We start from the raw sequence: 20000 nt of genomic DNA on the forward strand, positions 1-20000 counted from the left end.
GGGGGAAGTGCGATTTTCAGACCTTTTGTTTGCAGATTAAGTATGTTTCTCATTTATTGTGGTCCCTCAGCAGAATGCAGGACCACAGGCAGCTAACGGCCGGTGCATACCACTTGCTATGGGATGCTCACAGTTTCACAGATGTGGTGTTTCATGATATCATCTATCTGGCTTACTGCATGAGACGACATTATTCTTGAATCCTGTTTTAGGGAACAGTGCATCTCTAAAGTTACAGAAGGGCATGCAAAAACTCTCATGTATCTTACTCTTGCACATCTGTCTCAGAGAGCTCTGTGGAAAACTTGTTGCTTGCATGCCAAAGTAATCTGGATGCAGTGATGGGAAAAGCAGGCACCACAGGGAGCAATTTTCTGTTAGATCAGTATGAATTGTGTCTGACCTTCACCAAGTTCCTGGGTAAATAAATTGCTTTATGCTCCTCTAGCCTGAAAGCTTTGTCTGGCTTTTGTCCTGACACCTCTGGTGTCCTTGTTTTAAATTTTTTTTTGTCAGTTAACAAAATAAATATGAAAGTCCGTAGTTCTACGTGCTTTCAGGCTGATGCTTGATGTGAAGTTTTATTGATCTAACAGATGAATTGACTCTACCCAATCTAAGCAAATATAACAGATGTTGGAAAGGTAGGGGAAAGGATAGAACAAGCATCTCTGGTGTAATTCTGTTGACATTGCAGATCCTCATGTGACCCATTGATGGAATGATGTTTCTTCCCCACAAACTACTTCATGTTAGGAATTGGGAGGGCTCTAAAGCAAATCTAGGCTAGTTAATTTTGTGGCAAGTTAATACTTCATCTTTGCCTTTTACCTTGTACCCTCTTCTAATCTACGCAGTGAGGTGGAAACCCAGAAGGAAAGGCAAAACATCAGTCATTCACTTCTGGAAATAGTCTTTTTGGCTTTTTTCCATTGAGATTCTGCAGTAATTATTCTGGGAGCTAACCAGGCAGGCTCTTTGGATTTTATGCATTCAGTCTTGTAGGATTTATTCTAAACTTGAAGGAATGTTGCTATGAAGTGTGATGTTTTATTTAGAGCAGACTTTCTTGCAGTACAAGCTGTTGTACGTTGCATCTGGAAACAGAGCAAGTAGGCCAGAAACATTGCACTGCAAGTTGTGTAGGTGCACACGAGTCACCCAGATGATGCTGCTGTTCTCCTGGGTGAACTCATCAGTGATCAACTGAAAGTTCATGAGAAGTGGCTACAATTGATGCCTTTTTATAATGCATGAAGGTGAGGGGGGATTGCTGTGGGTTGAAGGCTGTTCTCAAGTATGAGACTTAATTTTGAGCTGATATATCATTTACTCAGGCCTCTTTGGAATAAAATACACTTTCTTCAACAAGTAAAGTAAGCTTGTTAAGGATGAAAACATTATAGACAGAGGCAACACTTGAATACTTTAACTCCTGTTGAAGTTAAGCATCTGGTTACATTTCTAGAAGTTTATGGTACTCTGGGGTGTGGAGAGCTTCCTCTGCTTTTTAACTTTTTGTTTAGTATTAGAAATAGAATGTACCCAGTGAAGTCTTCACTGGTGACTTGAAGTGATTTAATATAACTTTCTCCTCAACATCTTTCAACGCTGTAATAGAGTGGAGCTAAAAGAAATTGGTAAAAGTAGATTATTGCCACAGTTCTGCACGAGAAATATGTCTGTATGCATGTACATCTCCTTTGCTGAATTTTTGGAATTTAATTTGGTTAAAGTTAGGTACAGAACCATAGACTTTTTCTTTTAAAGGGCAGAGGTCAACAGTGAACTATGAAGATGCTCCTACAGTGCTGAGTTTTGGTTTGTTATCTTCATCAAACTGTGGGTTATCACTGAGCAAAAATCTACTGAGAACTTGCAGTGTATAGGCTGAACTAGATGGTACTAGAGGTAACTTGCCATGCAAGATTTGACAAGTAAGTTTTTTTTTGAACCCAAATGCAATCCTAAGTGACTGTCTCTTACAGGTACTCTAAGACCCTCTTGATGCTTCCTTGTTTCTGATTTACACCTGTGACACTATTTATCACTTTAAAGTGGCAGTAATGGACTGAAATGAATTGCTAAGTTAGGACTATAGAATTAGAGACTTTTGAAGCACTGTTCTCTGCCTTGGGGGAAGGGATTTTTTTGTGCTTTCTCACCCTCCCAACTGCTGTGATTTTTAAGCTTTCATTCAGGGCCCTATCTTTGTATTGCTTAATTGTGTTGTATGTCCTCATGCTCACAGGCTCATTTAGACAGGACTAAAATACAGTGAATTTTACCTTCATGTCTAGCATTTCCCTCACTCTCCTAGTGAAATACAGAAATATAAAATGTCAGTGTGTGATGGAGATCAGGAGAGGGGGAAAAAAAATCTTATTATCTGTGACAGTGTGACTGAAGTCAAGTCTTGCTTATTAGCTTCATCAATCAAGTGTGACATTTTGTTCTAAGACTTTCTTCTACAGAATGCTTGAATACAGCCTCATATTGGGCACACGGAAATGAAAATACTGTTCTGTTGTGAGATGGGAAACTTAACTTACACAAAACAGGCATCCGCTGTTGATCCTTGATGTGGGTCCTGCCAGTGGCTGGCTGTTGGTGTTGGGCAAAGCCACTTCTGAGCCAATTCAAAGCACTTTTGAAGCCCATGAAGGTGACCTGTTCCTGAGAGCCTTTTCAGCAATACAGTTGTTTCCCAGGATGTGTTCTGAGTTGATGAGGTCTAAGCGCTGTTCTTGCTGTAACATTAAAAGACCTATAAATGACTATGGTGCAACTGCTGCAACTGAGATGGTCAAAGATCCTCTGTTTTTATTGGATTTAAAAATATATTTTAAAGTGACTTTTATTCCACTTTTGAGCATTAATGCAAGTTGGAAGGTGCAAGTAGGTATGTATCTCTTCATGGGATAGCTTGGTAAGCAATACCTGCTGAGAGTTAGTATGGCTTGACCAAATTGGGGTCCTAGAGTTGTTGAGGTTTTATTTGGATTTAGGGGTTTTGTATGTTATCTTGATACTGGCAGGACTCTTGTAGACTCTTATTCTTGAACTGTATGTTCCCTGAAATGACTTGTTTATGGTCAAACTGAGTGAGAGGCTTTTGGGTGGGAACAGAGGGCCAAGATGAGGTAGCGGGAGTAACCTTGTTCCATCCTCAAGCTAAGCATTTTTTCATGGGAAACACTGCAAATTAGACAGGATTTTAGTGAGAGAAGTTTGTAGCTCTTAAAGGAATAAAGTAGCAAGGACTCAGGCACCCTATCTGTTATATGGAGTACTTGGATATAATTTAGGATATCTGAGATGTCCCTATAATAGTGACTGTGGTGAAGCAGAGAATCAAAGACTGGAAGGGACCTCAGAGGGTATCCAGCCCAACCTCCTGCTCACAGCAAAGTCAGCTCTGAGGTCAGGCTTCTCAGGGCTTCATTCAGTTGGGGCTTGAAACCATCAAAGGATGGAGACTGCACAAGCTCTCTGGGAAACCTGTGACACTGCCTGACTGTCCTCTTGGGAGAAAAAAATTTGCCTTATATCCAGGTTGAACTTTTGTTTAAGTTTATGACTGTTGTTTTTCACCTTCCTGCACTAACTGAAGAGTTCATCTAAGACTTCTTGATGACCTCCCTGTATGAATTGGAAGTGCTGTTATGCTCTCCCACCAAAGCTGTGTCTGCCCCTGTCATCTCAGTGGCCTCTGCTTAAGTGTCTCAAGTTTATTGCTGTCTTCTGTGTATTGCTGGGGCTCAAAACTAGACAGTGCCTAAATGCAGTCCAAAAACTGCTGAGCAGAGGAAGATAATCCCTCCCCTCAATCTACTTACCAGCTCTGCTTGTGTTCTTGCAGCCCAAGGTGCTGTTGTCTGTCATTGTGTACTGCTGGCTTGTGGCCTGCTTGCTATCCACAAGGACCTCAAGGGACATCACATAATGTATATCACCTATTCTTCCCTTTCTAATTCTAGTTATCGCAGAATTGGTGTTCAAGACAGAGAAGCATTAACCTTCCCATCAGAGGAAAAAAAAAAAAAAAAAAAAAGGAATATACAGTAGCAAAACACTTTCGGTGACATAATTGTTGTCCCTCACAAATAAAAACACATAGACTTCTGCGGTGAATGAGGGGTAAGTGGAAACACATGATGCTACTGGAAAGAAAAGTTGCAACCTGAGATCAGCATTATGATGGTAGTTGGTGGCATTCAGCTCAGAAGAATCTACTTTGAAACTGTAACAACTAAACCTAAAAATAAATTTTTCTTTGCACTCAAGATGGCAGATGCAATTACTGCCTTCTATTTCAAACATGTCTCTTTTTTTTTGTGAGAAGGAAAGTTTGGATGAACTGTAATCTAATGATCCACATAAAGACTTATATTCAGACTGCTCATCTTAGTGGTTCTGATAAATTGTCTCTTCAGCACATCTATTCTTTCTTTATAATTAGAATATAAACCTTCTAAAAATGTTTCTGATATGCCAGGTGAGTCGTTATCTTTCAAGACAAACATTGTGAAAAAATTTCCTTGGTTTTACATTTTACTCTGCAAATATGGTGATTTATATTAAATAACCCAACTTTTTTTTCCTCAGCTGTATCTTCAGCTTTCTTGAAGACAAAGCAAACCCCCAGTTTCAGATAGGGGTGACTTTTAAGGCTTACTCTTGACTTCTTTAAGCCTCCAGGCAGCTGTTAACCTTTCAGATTGATGCATGTTTTGCTACTACTTAAAAGATCGTAGAGTTTCAAGAATTCAAATAGTTAATGTTTATCTAGGGAAAGCTTCATTTATATTTTGAGACAGATCTTGTAATAGTTTTGCTGTTCTGAGTAGTACTGCTTCTCTTCCAAGAAAAGCTGCCGCTAGTTTTAGGAGGGGAAACTCCTGTCTGGTTTAAGATAAACTGGATTAAACAATTGGCAGTGTATGGGTACGTGGGTGTGTTGCTGGAGGGAGGAGGAGGTTGATTTGTGGAAGTGGTGTGGTATGGGATAAAATCCTGCAAGCTGAGAAACTGGAGCATATGGGAGATCCAAACTGTGTCCTTGCTCAGTCATCCTCAATCTAGAGTCTTAGAACATGAATCTTCTTATGCCAAAGAGCAAACTTTAAATATTGGGCCAAGAGGTTTTCAGTGGCAGATCTGTGTTGTTGGTGTAAGCTACTTCTAGGGAATTAATGAAAAAAAACTAACAAAGTCAAACCTACTTGTCCTTAGGTTTACTCCGGCTCCATGACTTAAAATCAGACAAGTCTGAAAAGCTGCCTACAAAAGAAAAAGAGGGGAAGTATTTTACAGGTTCCCCAGTGAGAAAATGTGTCTATAACTTAAAGCTGCAGCATTTTCTTAAGCTGCAGAAAAATCCAGCTTCAAGTTCACGTCAGTGAAGCTATGTAAAAGCACAAGCTCAGGCTCTGAGTGGTGGGTGGGTGCTGTGTCCAACAGGCTGCTCCCCACTGGGTACCTGGTGGCTCTTGGTGTTCTGCTGCGAGTCTCGCACTTTCTGACAAAACTGATATTTCAAAAGTGCAGGTAGCTGAGTATTCAGAAACTCCTATTTCAGTCTCCCTAAATCCATAACTGCTGTTAACTTCTCAACTAAATTGTATAATTATTCTCTTTCTTTCAACAAGCTCACAAACGTTCATTATCCTGTCACTTGTCAAAGTCTCTCTCATATATATCTCCCTTTCCCACAAGGGGACCTTGAAAACCTTCCTGATCTGCAGACATCCAACTTGCTGAGGAAACTCTTTTCCTTAAGAAAACAGAAGGCTGTAAGTCAAGTCCCTTCCCTGATCACAAATACTTTTCTTTTTTTTCTAAACACACCCAATGGCAATTGACTGAAGTTTTTCAGGTAAATTCTGAAGTAATGTAAATGTTGTCCAAAGCTATAGCTGCTGCTCTTGTTCATTGAGTTGCTCTAACAACTTCACTGGAAGTAAAACAGAATACTAGTTTATTCTGTAGGGGATTTTACTTCTTTTTTTCATTTAATAGAAATCTAATACATTTTGAGAGGAAAAGAGGTTGGCAGAAACTAGATCTTGTTCTACAAGTTTATGAATAGTAGAACTTACTCAGCTGTGAATTGCAGTAATGGTCTTTTTAAAAAGTTTAAACTCTTTAGAGAAAATCTTTACTGAACCCCTCTAGCGGATCACTTATGGGGGTACTATGGAAATGGGGAATGCTGCCCTTCAGTCCTACTTGTTTGAAGATGAGTATGTTTTCATCCTGTGATTTGGCTTCCCAATCATGCCTAGATGTCAGTAGTTAATGCCATGTGTATGTCCACGTAAGTGAATTGTTGCAAGAATCCCAGAGCATGGCATTGATTTCTATCCCTGTATTTAGCAGACGGCAGCACTTATAAAGCCTCTCTGCCAGACATTAAAGTAAACTTTTTACTTTATGAACCAAGACAGCAGCATAGACTCTCTGTACTTTTGTTTGTGCTGGAAGTCTTGTCTCTAGGTCTTGAAAACCTTCTGGGTAGTTTCAAGTGGAATTTGATTGCTTTAGTCTCCAGTGGGGAAAACTGCTTTTGAGGCCATAGCCTTTCTATGGTTATTGGCTGGCCCTGTGTTGTAGGGGACTAGCTGCTGAAGCCTGTAGGGTGATCTGTTCCTCTCCAACCTGGAGGGCTTTGATGTTGACTTCTGTGGCATAAGGACTTCAGTGGTTTCTTTCTGATGACTTCCCCCACCTTTTTTAATTAAAAGGGAGAGAGCAAGGAGAGTTATTCTTGTAATTCCAAGGGTGGGGTTTTCAAGAGATCCAAAATTGGCAGTTTAACCACTTAACATGCTTGTTGTGTCACTTCTGCTTTTTCATTGCAACCAGTGACCTTCCATTGAGTTTAGCTTTCTGAGTAGAAGCCAGGAGTTTACGAACAGCGCTGTTGACTACTTAAACATTTTTGGAAACAGTCTAATTGTTAATGAGCATTCAAAACAAATTTATAATTGGCTGTAACTAGTAACTGTTCTTGAAGGGAGACTGTCTTAAAGCTCCTACCATGCCAAACATGAATGAGCCAATTCTGGAGTTCAGGCAAGTGGAACTTCTTTCCTTTGAGCCAGTAGTAAAGAAGCAGCATCATTTTCAGCAAGGACCCTTGATCAGAATCAAGAAAGAGCTGACCTCAGAGGCTGAGGCCAGCACACACTTTTAGAGGGGGTTGATTTGACTGCTCCTGGTGTTTCTAGTTTGTTCTTTACACTGCTGCCCTTATGGGTCAAATATTGTGGTGAAGCTTCCTTTGTTCAAGTTGATGCTGAAAAGCTGAGACTCAGCTGTGAGAACCTTTCACAAACTGTATCTTTTCAACAGCAAATTATTAGACTGGAGAAGGGGAGCAGGTTACATCCCCTCCAGTTTTTGCCTGTGTCCTGTGCTTGATGTTGTTGAAGACCTATCAAAAGCTGTAGCAGGAATTGTTAGGAACCTGCCTACTGTGTTCATTAATGAACTAGAGTTTGATGTTAGCATCTCTCTGCCCTTGCAAGCAGGTGTCACTGCAGCTAGCACCAATTACAGCTGTATTCAGGGGACAGCAACATGATTCCGCCAGTCAAAACCAGTATAAATGAATGAAGCTTTCCCAGTTCAGGGACTATGTATTTTTAGCAAACTGTATGTGATGTAATCCAACAAGATAGATGCATTTTTCTGATCTTAAATGCTTGTTCTGTTCCTGTCAGCAGGCAACAGCATAATGTAAAACTTGCAAGTTACAAAAGGGAAAATATGAGAACAAGATAGGGTGAGAAGATTTTTATCCCATCAGTGCCAATAGGTCCTGCAAAAGGAAATAGGTTTGAGGTTCTCTAGATTTATAACTTTGTCACCAAAGAGGCCAGGTTTTTGAAGGCCTTCAGGTACTTGTCAGCATGCCGCACGCAGTGTTAATGAAGAATGGGCTCTTAAATGATTTCTTGACAGCACAGCTTTCATTCAGGCTTTTGTGTGTGATTTGTAATAGTACAGAGCTTGAAAGTGTGGTTTTGTTCCCTTTAAATCTTGGATTAAGGTGTCCCAATAGCAGATGTGTAGCAGTACCCTGTTTTCTGGCAGTAAGTGAAGATATTTTATTGCCTTTTACAGGATATGAAGTACAGTAATCTGAGAAGTCTGCATTTCCTAGTCGAATGTCACTTGTATGTGAATACTCCATTTCGGAAACCTGAAACAAAGAGGTGGTGAATGAGGAGAGTCTGCGGTATATGGGCATGGTTATATTGTTTCTTCCTGGACTCTTCCTGCTCCTTTCCACTACTTGAACTAAATAGTAATTGTAATGAAAATTAACTGTAGTACACCATATTTCAGAATGGATAGGCAAGGTGGTCAACTGTATCTATTGTAAGACCTCACATGTATCATTTAATAAAGTTGATCCCCAGGAAAACTGATTACCTGACATCTGTAGTGTATTAAATCGGGACCCAGTAGTAGCTCTTTGCTTACATGTTGCTTTTACTCGAGGTCTCCAAACGCTATTGCAAATTCTGGGGAAGGGAGAGCTTTTAATGGGAGAGCGAGACAAGTGTCTCTTGAAACTGCCTCTTGGAAGCTGCTGTGATCCAGACAGGTGTTTGAAGAACACAAGTGTTTGAAATTGTCTAGATTTTTCTTCAAGCTTTCTCACTTATTTCTATACTCTTCACATTTTTTACTTTTCTGAAAAGAATCATGGATAGTATAGTCTGGTCAGAGTATTTGCTCAAACTGAAGAGTGTGAGTGAATTATGATTTTTCATTTTGTTTTTATTGATGTGAGATTTCTTAACATCTTTTCCATGTATTTCCACAGATGCTTGAAGTGCGATTTAGAAAACTGAAGTACCACTTTTGGTTTTTTCCTGTTAGTAAACACGTCTCAATTCTGTTTCTACAGCACTGATATCACCTGCAGAGAAGAGGTCATCACTGATCAATAGATTACGTCTCCAGCAACACAAACCAAACCATCACCATGAAACACTTCCTGAGGTAACTGTTCTGGGTTTTTTTTTTTTTCAAAAGTGTTAAATTATTCTAATTAATTCTGTGCTGCAATGAGTTAAGTGTGTAAACTAGTTTATACTAGATTGCTTTCTGTTCACCTAGATTTTGCTATTTAATTAAAGCTATTTTAATTTAAAGTTTCCTTTCTAGTTCTTTATAGAAGCAAAGAAATGTGGGAACTGTCTTGTGGGTTTGGAGCAGTGATGTATCAAATCAGTAAAGTCTGATATGTCAGGGGACAATAGGAGAAACAGTAATGGAGCAGTGCTTGAAAAATGTTGGGTTCTTTCTTTCCAATTTTTGTCTGCTGTCTGGTTTTTTTGGAGTGTTATTTGTGAAAGTAGAGAGGGGGAGATGTTTGGTGAAGATATGCAAATAGCTTTATTTTAAGCCAATTGTGCTTGCTTTGGAGAAAAATGTCTATTACTTGCTCCTACATAGGACTTGCAGTTGTTTTTCTATAAACCAGGAGTAAGTGGGGGACTTGCAGATGCCAGCTGTAGGTGCAGAAGGCCCATAGTCAGTGGAGAGTTGAGCACTCCTAGAAACTAATATAGATCAAGAGCTTAATTTGTGTATAAATCAAATAAATCATATTCTGTGTGGATGGGAAAAACCTTTTCAAAGAGGGCTGAAGCATATGCTTCTGTAGAGAGCATCTGTCACTATATTTTTCTTTTTTTAGACTGTTTATAGCAAAGAGTCTTATACACTGTGGATATCAACATCATTACCTCTAGGCTGATTATCTGTAATGATTTTGCTGCTAAACTAGCCTTGGCTTCAGCATTTCTGTTGAGCGTTTGAGTCAATTTCCTCAGGTATCTTGAGCCAGCTGCAGAAGGGCTCTGTAAGCAGGACATACACAGATTAAAACTATAAAGCAATTATTTATTTGCTAACACCCACAAAAGACGGCTAAGTTTAATGAGTCATTAGGATAAGCACTAGTGTGCTTACCACCCTGATTGGCACCAGACAGAAGGGAAAGGATTTGCCGTTGCATCTCTGGCCCAGATCCTGGATGGTCCTAAATCTTCCACCAACATCACTGATACTGGTCCAGTGACCTGATGGTTCACAATCAGCCTAACATCCCTGCGGTGCTTTTTCCCTTTACAATTTTATAATTTTCTGTGTTGGAGCCTGCCTTCTTGGATCCTGCTAATGACTTCCATCTCAACAGTCCTGCATCGCTAATTTTTACCATTATTTCTCTGTATGGACTTGCTCAGCAGCCTGGCCCAAGGTCAGAAATTGGTGCCATATGGGATCTAGGCCATGAATCCTGCATAAATGGGACTCTACCATCCTGTGGGTGGGGTGAGAGCCTCCAGCTGGAATCACAGAGGGTGTTACATCTTGCCCCCATACTGGCCTGGTATCTTTTGAGCGTAATGTATTTTGCTCCCTCCTGATGGAGAAATTGAGCTGCTGACTACTTCTAAGCTGCCAGCTCTTCCCTAACTATAGTAAATGTTTTGCTGCTTCCTTTAAGCTGCCTGTTCTGATTTTGTTTGGCTGTCCTGGCCCCTTTGTGTTCTTTCCCTGCTGGAGAAAGCCTGGTGTTTTGAATATTTGGGTCCCTGAGGCAGTCTTGAAGAAACTACCTCCTTCTTTCCATAGTATTTCTAAAGTCAGTGAATCCTAGAGGATTTGAGAAGTCTTGATGGTGTTAGGTTCTCTTAAGTAGCCAAGATAGATCTTCTGAGAAGTAATTGCCTATATAAATAGCACACTCTAGGACTTTGTTATGGAAAGTCCAGTATTCCAAATGCTGAGCAGAAAGTCGGATTAAGAGGTGGGGGTGGGAACATGAAGCACCTCAAATAGGAAAACACTGTTGAAACAGGAAAGCTATTCTGTTTACTTACAAGTATATGAATTTTCTCATTTTATATTAATCCTTTGACATGAACTGATATGAGTATTATATTTTGTAAATATAGAAGAAATATATGGAGATTAAGAAATAAACTGGGGTCATCCTCCAAGAAAAGCACTTGCAACAAAACTCACTATCCCCAGTATGTGTTGTGGTTGCAGATTTGTGTGACAGGGAATAAGGCAGTGAGGTTTGCACCTGAAATATGTGCAAGACAAGGATATTAAGCTTCTAGCTTGGAAATCAGCTGGAAAATAGACAAGTTAACATATATTGTGTCCCCTAGTATTTGTCCATTACCCATAGCAGCAGCCTCCCAGGAGCTTGTTAAAAGCATCCTTAACTATTTGTGAAGATCAAATGCAGGGTTGAATGTGGTGTAGTGATGGCAAGGACTGCTCAGTGGCACAGTGTTTCCCTTGTTGCACAACATGGAGCAGACACTGGACTAGCTGATGCTGATGGCATAGATCATCTCTGTGTTTAAAACCAATGAGCTTAGTTAAGTCTACACAAACTGCAAGTCTGTTGACTGCAACACAGAAAATTCCATAAAACAGACGGAGAGAGGAACAGGGCTTTCATCTGTAAAGTTAAGATAACCTCAATTGCTCTCTCCTGAGTAGTGACAGTTGTTTACCTGCAGCAACTTCATGCAGCAGTCAATCACCTGGAGACCCAAGGAGGACTTTCAACAGCAGCTTTCAAATCAAGCTTGTTGTAAGAGAAGACCCACCTGTAGGCAGACTTGCCACTCAGCTCTGAGTTAGGTTTGTGTACTGGAAGCACACTCTAGTCTCTGCTGCTGTATCAAAGGCCATGCTGCACCAGGGCTCTCGGATTGCTGCTGGAGTTTGTCTTCTAAACAAAACATTGCATACAGATAATAAGGAGTTAGTGTACTTGCATGCTGCTTTAGCTGTGCCTACTACATCTGTTGGACCACTGACATGGGTTTTAATAATCAGTTCAACATCTCCTGTCTTTCTTTTGACTTTTGAATTTTGTATTTAATAGCAGTGAATTGTCTTCCCCCCCCAGCCCCAACCTTTCCATTTAAGAAGCCCTGTTTAGTCTTCAACCATTCTGTGGCTAGTGAGGTTGAGAGACAGCTCTGGAAATTACCACATCCAATCCCCTTGCTCAAAGCAGGGTCAGCAACAGCAGGTTGCTCACAGCTGTATTGTCACATTTTGAGCATCTCCAAGGATAGAGACTCTGCAGACTCTCTGAACAACCTGTTCTGATGGTCTGATGACCCTTACAGTTTAAAAACAGCAACAGAACAAAAATTTTTAAAAAACACTCTTACGTTTAAGTGTAATTTCTGCATTTCTGTCTGTGCCCATTGGCTCTTGTGCTGTTAGTGGGCACCACTGCGAAGTCTGACTCTGTCTTCTTTACTGCTGCCATCAGGTATTTATGCACTTATCTAAGATCTTTCTGAGTCCCTAGCTCTGTCTGTCCTTCTACAGTGGATGCTCTAGTCCCTTCATCATCTTCGTGGCCCTTTATTGGAGACTCTCCAGTATGTCTGTGTCTTTCTAGTACTAGGGAGCCCAGCCCTGAACATAGCGCTCCAGATGTGTCTCAGCAGGGCTGAATACAATCAGTGTGATCCACAAATATATGGAGCTTTAAGGGTCTCACATGAAAGGCAATGGAAAAGATAAAATTTTGGACATTGACAGCTCTTCCACAATTGAAGTGATTTGCTTAGTTTTATACAAGTAACACTTGTACATCCTCATATTTAAAGGAAGTAAAAAGATGTCTGTGTCATGTCATTGACAACACTGGCTGAACTATGTTTTATATGAAGGTGATGAATTTGTTTTTACTGATATTTAGAACAATAGACAAGTATGCAGTATCCCTTAAAAAACTTACAGAATAATGTGTTATTGCTCTTGTCATGTGTGTACTTGAGGTGTGGGGTGGGTGGTTTAGTTTTGGGAGGGGTTGGTTGTTTGAGTGAGTGTGGTTTTTGTCTTCAAGGCATACTCTGAAAGGTAGTCTTTACCTGCTGCAAAATGGTTCAACTGTGAAATTACCTGTCTTTGCTGACAGTTACCAGCTCTGCTTTAACTGGAAAGTAAAATCGTTGTAAAAGTCACTTAAAAGTGGCTCAGTACATTTCTAACACAAAGTTCAGCCATTAAATGAGACAACTAAAAAGATACGATACATGTTGTGGTGCCATCTAATAAGACTGATTTTAATAAATTAAAGTCCTACAGTATTTGAACGGTAGCAAAACTTCCAAATAAATCCTAAATTGAATAGGTTGCTTGTGCAGTCTCAGTTCTCAATATGAGTAACTTCCTCTGATCCTGCCTTTCCCAGGACTGTATTTCACATCTGAATAACAAAGAAAGGGGCTGTGCTTGCGCAGATGGCAGCTACTTTGACATCTAGATCTCTTAAAAGAAAATAATTTTTAGGCTGGGGATCCTTAATTAACAGAAGTTCATCTCTGACTTCTCATCTACCTGCTTTCAATAGCTGCTGCTTTCCACTGGAAGGAGAAGCTTTTTTTTAAACAGTCTAGTGATTTGAATATTTCTAAATCCTTAAATTTAGGGGAGTGCTGTCGGCCGGTAAACTACAGGACTTAAACTACTACTCTAATCCAAAGTGATGTCTAAATGAAGATAGCTGTTATAGAGTTCTTTTCTTTCTCAGCTTGCTCTGATATGAATTATTCCTAAATCTGAAATATTACTTATGAAATAAAACTGTTTCTCAGTGAAATACTTAATCTTTCAGTGCCTTCTTTTTCGTAAAGAGCTTTTGAGTAGTCTGTCGGTGATGCTTCCACTTAGTAACTTATCTGAAACACCTGAAATAATAACAACTTGGAGAACCAACTGTAGCAGATACTTAGGTTTTTTCAATAAAACTCCTAGAAACTTGACACCTTTTCTTGATATACAGCAAAACAGTCTGTAAGCACTAGCAGATTTTAAGCATAAGTTCTGTCTTACTGGAGTCACATCAGATAAAATGAAAATCAAGTCAGCAAAAAGCAAGAGCAGGGAAAGTGTGGAAAGCTGTTGTTAAAAAAACTACTCTTCTGTCTTCCTTAGCTGTCATGGTGACTTGCTTTCATGTCTAAATAGAGAGATAAGGTGGTTTTCAGTTGTCAAGTCTGCAAAGGCACAGAATGAAAAACATTTCTTGTGTTTTAAAGGAGCTATTAGCTGGTTTGCCTATGACAGAAATGGTGATTGGTACATTACTTTGTGGTTGACCTTGCGTAAACACTGTAAATTATACAAATAAACCAAAGATAGTCAAGTTAATTAGCTCCTAAACAGGGTTAGTGTCACTTGCTTACTTATTTGGATAACTAGTCATCCATAACTAGTGTGTCCTTGACTTCTCAAGCCATTTAAGGCTTGAGTTCTCAAGAAAGAAATATTGATGTGTAATGCTTTATTCTCTGAGCTGAGTATGTAATTCAGGAAAAGTAGTTGTGTAAGACTCTTTCCTATCCATAGGATCTAAAACAGGACACAGAGGAAAGAAAAATATATGTAAGTAGACTCAGTGACTTTTATTTTATTCTTTTAAACTAGTGGATTTGGGAGGTTTTTGTTGTTTTTTTGCTTGTTCCCACACCCCCAGTTTTAAGTACAGTCACTAGGATTGGGTATCTAGTTGAAGTTTTCATTTTACCAAAAGTATTTGTTCTGTTCTGAAAATACTAAGGTTTACCAAGAGGGAATGAATAAGCACCCTTCGATTTTGTTAGTTTCAAAAATGTTGCGGAGTAATTAATCTCTAGTTCCTTTCATGTCACTGAAATACTGCATGTTGCATTATTCATACATCTTGCTATTATTTAGGCAAACATACCTCACACAGGAAAGAGCTTCACAGAAATATTAGACAACTTTGGAAACCTCTGCTCAATTTTGCTCTGCCTGTTTATAATGGAGAAGGCTGCCTAGAGCCAGTCACCTTTAAATAGAAAGCCAGATATCATCAAAATGTGATGTCATACTGTCATTGGAAAGAGATATAAATTCTAATAACCATCATGTGTGCCATTCCCATCACACTGACCCAACATCAGTTGGGCTTCTCAAGGGCAAACCTTGAGACCCCCTGTTGAGAACCACTTCAGTCCTTTCCTTTGCACTGTCAGGGTGGGAAACAATACGCTCAGTTATCTCTGCTCCTTGCTGCCATATGCTGTCTTATCCCAGTCAGAGCAGCATGTGCCATGACTGCAGCAGCAGTATTCTGTGCTCTTTCTGGATCTAAGTGTCTCTGTGTCTTGCAAGGATCCTAGCCACTGTAGAGCGCCCTTTCTTCATCCTCTCCCTCATGGAAGCGAGCTCTCCAGAACTTCTGCAGAGCCTCATTATTGATGATAGAGATCTGTTGCTTGTGTGGTTTTGCAGAATTCCTGATAGTCCTTGCAAAGTAGTGACTACCTAATTCTTTTTTTGTTAAAACTGTTCTTAGCAGAAAATTAGAGCTCAGAATTAGTGATATGGAGCAGGGAAGATATGAAAGAATTAAAAGTAGATAAGCAAGGAAGGAGTGATGAAATAGTTGCATATAACAGCTCTTAACTGCTAATTACAGAGAAGATTTTACATTTCTGTGGCACTTCAGGCTACTGTGGTGGTAGCTTTAAGTACAGGGTAATATTCCTTAAGTCTCTTCCAAGCATGCAAGGAAATACTCATTTTGGAATATTTTGTTGTTTTGGCTCTCTCCCCCACCACCCTTGGAGTCCAGATAACAAGTATGACTTTCTGTAGTATTGATCTCGGAGTTCAGTGACCCTTTCTGCAAGCCAAGTTTGGAGAACTATGCTGAGTTGTGTTGGTCTTGCTCAGGAGCTAACCGGTAGCTTCTGATGTCCAAGGCATCAACAACTGGGAACATGTAACCCTGACTTCTCGTGGGAGATTTGCTGCATGTGTTTCCACTCATGCAACATCCTTGGCTAGGGAACTGCCTGTTGATTGGGCTTGTGCACATCAGCATCTTGTTTATGCAGTTTTTAATTTGTTTTACCTGAACAAATATTCATATGAACTCTTGTAATGGACTTCGCACATATGAACACAACTCTGTAGGTCTGTACATCTGCATGTAATATGGGAAGAGAAGGAGCTTGTACTGGGATGGGGAAGATTAGAGTTGCAAGTCTGAGTAACACCTTCAATTCTGTAATACTTTCATTCTTAAAGCTCACCTCAGTGAAGTATTGCTGTACATGACTACACAAACTGCTGGTGAAGCACACTGGTTTATGTTCTGAGAAAACCTGCAAAGGCAAGAAGGAGGAAAACCAAAACCACAGAAGAAATTGAATGGACAGGAGGTTTGAAATTGGACTTTCAAACTGGAAGTTAATGCCACAGTGCTGTAGTCAGACATGTGGCTCATGCTGCACTTCTGTGTGGGTTCATGATACGCTGTCTTGTTTTGTAGCTGACAGTGTCTCCACTTTTCTTACGTTAACTGAAGTGCAGAACAGCTAACATAAAAACTTGTCTTACTTAATCACTAGTGTGCTTTTATTACAGGACTTCTGCAAGCAAGAATTCCCTTTTATAAAGAACAACCCTTTGAAAACAAACTTGTTTTTCTTTTTGTGCTGTTCATGTCACAAATGGAAGATTTCAACTGTTTTAAGCTTGAGATGGATGAGTAGTAGAAAACTGAAGGTATACATAAAGGCTAACTTTCTTCTATAAGCTACCTAGTCAAAACTAGTGTTTGCTTTATTAGTAATAGCTGCTAAGTATATTTTAGTGAATCACAGGTGTAGTGTTTGTGTGCTGTAATGACATGTTTTTAGCAGGTGCCTTTTTATTAGTTAATATTTGTGCAAACCACAGGCAAAGCAAAACTTTAGTGGGGAAGGTGGTTGTAGCCATGTGGTCACAGCTCTATCACATTTAGTTTTTCCTTTGATTTGAAAATCTGTCATTGAGTCTAAAGGCAGCAACATATAATTCAAAAGCATCTAACACCTTCGACCCCTCCTCAAACCTTAGCCACATCACATGATCATAGGAAATCGTAAAATGATTTGGGTTGGAAGGGACCTAAAGATCATCTAGTTTCAATCCCCCTGCTGTAGGCAGGGACACCTTCCACTAGATCAGGTTGCATTAAGAAATGAGGTTTTGAGTAATGAAATGGGTTGTGATGTTTCAGCACTGGAGGCAAATAAGTGTAGGCATGAACTTTCTTAAAGAACATGGGGGTTTTATGGGAGTTATCTTGTTCATCAGAAGGAAATCTTCTTATATGGGCTGTTGACATGAAGTTAAGTGGGTCTTTCCTCCTTTCTTTCACCTAAATGAGTGCTCTGGGTAGTGAGTTGCTCTATTAGAGCCCTAACTTTTGGAAACAAAGCCACCCAAAAGAGAGCAACTCATTTTTCCTACAAATGTGTGAAAATCCAGAACTTTGTTTTACCTCACTCCAACTTCCAGTTTGGCATTAATCTCTTGCATTAATTTCTTTGGACCTTCAGCCTGATTACAGAGCCTGAGGTGTGCTGAGGATGCTGAGGGATGGGTATAGGTTGTGTTTGGATTCATCACGGCTGGTGGACTAGTCAAATCTGTGAAGGTCGATTATCAAATGTCTGCTGGAAAACCAAAATGGCCAATGTTAGTTTGTGGGGTTTTTTCAAGCCACTATTAAAGGTTGCAGTTGAAGGCATTAGTTGACTTTATATGAGATTTGACTCTTTAACTGACTTGCACTTCTGACTGTTGCAAACTTAAAGAATGGGTGCTTGGCTGGTGATGGACTTGCCTCCTGGTAACTGGTCTTGTTCATAATACTGAAGATGATAACCTGCTGTGAAGCACATATGAACTCCTCACAGTAGTGTGCTCTGGCACATCTTCTGTGGTGGTGGGGATGACACCCAAATATTTCAGTTTCAGCAAATGAAACTTTTTTTGCTTGTCTAAAACTTGATTCCCATGTGGGAGTGATTCCTCATTCTTTAGATTTTACTTCATATCTAAAATAGAGGCTTCCTGTTGCATAAAGACAACGGGGTTGTCTGCAGGCAGGCGTTTGGGAGTGTTAAGTGAATTAACTAAAAGTGTGAAGATAAAGTGGATGCTTTTAAAGTATGTTAAATACTTGTGTGGATGCTCTCTATTTAGACATAAAATGGTTTTAGTTCCCTTAGCTTAATCCTTCTTCAAAGGGGATTAAGCTAAAGTGAACATAAAGCAGCTTAAACTTCTGTGTGGACATTAATGTGAGTTAACTTTAACTTCCCTTCTCTGAATGTCCTTCGAGACCATGCCCTCCAGGATGTTTTTAGAAAGCGGTGGAGTTCTTCAAGCTTTATTAAACCTATAACTGATTTTGAGGATCTGGAATACTTCAGTATTTCAGAATAAACACTGTACTCCATTGAAAAGGATGATACAGTCTCCTAACAAGTAACTGTCCCCTGAAAGTATCAACAGTACATCGAGGAAATAATTGGCTAACAATGAATACGCATGCACACAGGCTCAGAACATAATGGACTGAATTATTTTTGACCACGCTACCATATACAAGCTAGCATATCAAAGCTGCATTGATGTTTTTGCATAATACAATCTTAAAACATAATCAAAGAGAGGTTGAGGTTGGAAGGGACCGCTGGAGGTCATCTAGTTCAACCCTCCTGCTCAAGCAGGGCCACCTAGAGCCAGTTGCCCAGGACCATGTCCAGATGGCAGTGTTCCCATTGTCAGGTCTTTGCAAGCTCCCTTTTCTGAGATGTGCTCCTGAACCCAAGGATCCTGGGTGGATTTTCCCCCCCAGCCCCTCAAGTCCTGGTGCACCCCATGGGGGTTGACAGCTGGGCATCATGGCAGGATCTGTGCCTTCATAGCCGTAGAAACACTGAAGTGTTCAAATATGTTGTAGCCCATGAAATCTGTTTTTGGGGTGTGTTATGTAATTGTGGTAGCAGTATGTGGGCTTTGGTAGCAGCTGAAATGCTAACAAACTTTAAAATAGAGCTTTTCTCATTTATGCAGCCTTTTTCAGGATTTCATAAGATCACATGATAGTTCATGCTGGAAGGGACCTCAGTAAGTCTACGATCCAACCTCCTTCTCACAGTAGGTCAGCTCTGAGGTCAGACAGGGCTGCTCAGGGCTTCGTCCCACCAGGGTTTAAAAATCTCATGAGGAAGGAGACTGCACAGCCTCTCTGGGTAACCTGTGCCACTACTGGCCAGCCCTCATGGGGGAAAAAGCTTCTCCTTATACCCACGTTGAGCCTCTTATGTTTCATCTTATGACTGTTGTCCCTTGCCTTCCTGCCCTGCACCCGGCTCTGTCTCCTCCATGATCTTCCCACAGGCACTGTGGGATGCTGTTAGGTCCTCCTGAAATTCTCTGCTTCAGGCTGAACAAGCTCAGCTCTCCCAGCCTCTCCTTGCAGGGTCTGTGCTCCAGCCCTACTGTCTCAGGGGCTTCCACTGAAATCCAGAGTTTGTCAAAGTCTGTCCTGTACTGCTGGGGCTCAAAACTAGATACAGTATTTAACTAATGGCTTACTGTCAGTTTTGTACCTTGAAAAATGGCACAGAATCAGTGCTGTATAACAGCTGATATGGGCAAGAACTGCCAGTCCTCAGGATGGGTTCTTAAACACCTTCTCTCCTGAAGGCAGGGGAAGCTTTGGTTTCCTTGTCACTCTTTGCTTGTAGGAACCTGCTTTGAGTGGTGATCCACGTTTGTCAGGATAACCAGTCACTCTACTTGGAGCAGCTGGATGAAGAGGCAAAGCTAAGGCCAGGTTGTAGTGGCTCCCTGAATCCTCAGCAGCCGTGATAATGCGGTGAGCTGTGCAGTCTTCACTTGTAGTCCTGTTTCCCCAAAGCATTAGTAGGAATTATATGACCTTTTGTTTCAAAGGGACAGAATTTTTTAGAAATACTCTTGAGAACAATGGAGTTGACTTATTCTGTGCTTCCAGTTCAGGTGTTTTGTGTGTGGTTTGTTTGGTTTTTTTTTTTTTTTGTTTGTTTGTTTTTGACTAAGAGTAAAAAGCATGATTTAGCACTTAGCAGGATAAA

General features: G+C 40.3%; 1 protein-coding gene across 6 annotated transcripts in view; it reads left to right on the forward strand.

The window, feature by feature from the left end:
- The window catches only part of ELMOD1 (ELMO domain containing 1), a 48214-nt gene that overhangs the window by 6670 nt on the left and 21544 nt on the right, over positions 1–20000 (forward strand). For 2 of the 6 annotated variants that reach the window (XM_026842331.1, XM_026842376.1), the window contains one exon: positions 8924–9018. In XM_026842331.1, coding sequence (XP_026698132.1) covers positions 9002–9018 — 17 coding nt within the window. In that variant the 5' untranslated portion in view covers positions 8924–9001. Of the gene's footprint in view, positions 1–8921; positions 9019–16470; positions 16612–19631; positions 19763–20000 lie in introns of those variants that run through there. The other 4 variants (XM_026842349.1, XM_026842340.1, XM_026842367.1 and 1 more) reach the window with 4 other exon arrangements.

This window comes from Athene cunicularia, assembly GCF_003259725.1.
Source record: "Athene cunicularia isolate RWA chromosome 1 unlocalized genomic scaffold, athCun1 chr1_part1, whole genome shotgun sequence".
Lineage (NCBI taxonomy): Eukaryota > Metazoa > Chordata > Aves > Strigiformes > Strigidae > Athene > Athene cunicularia.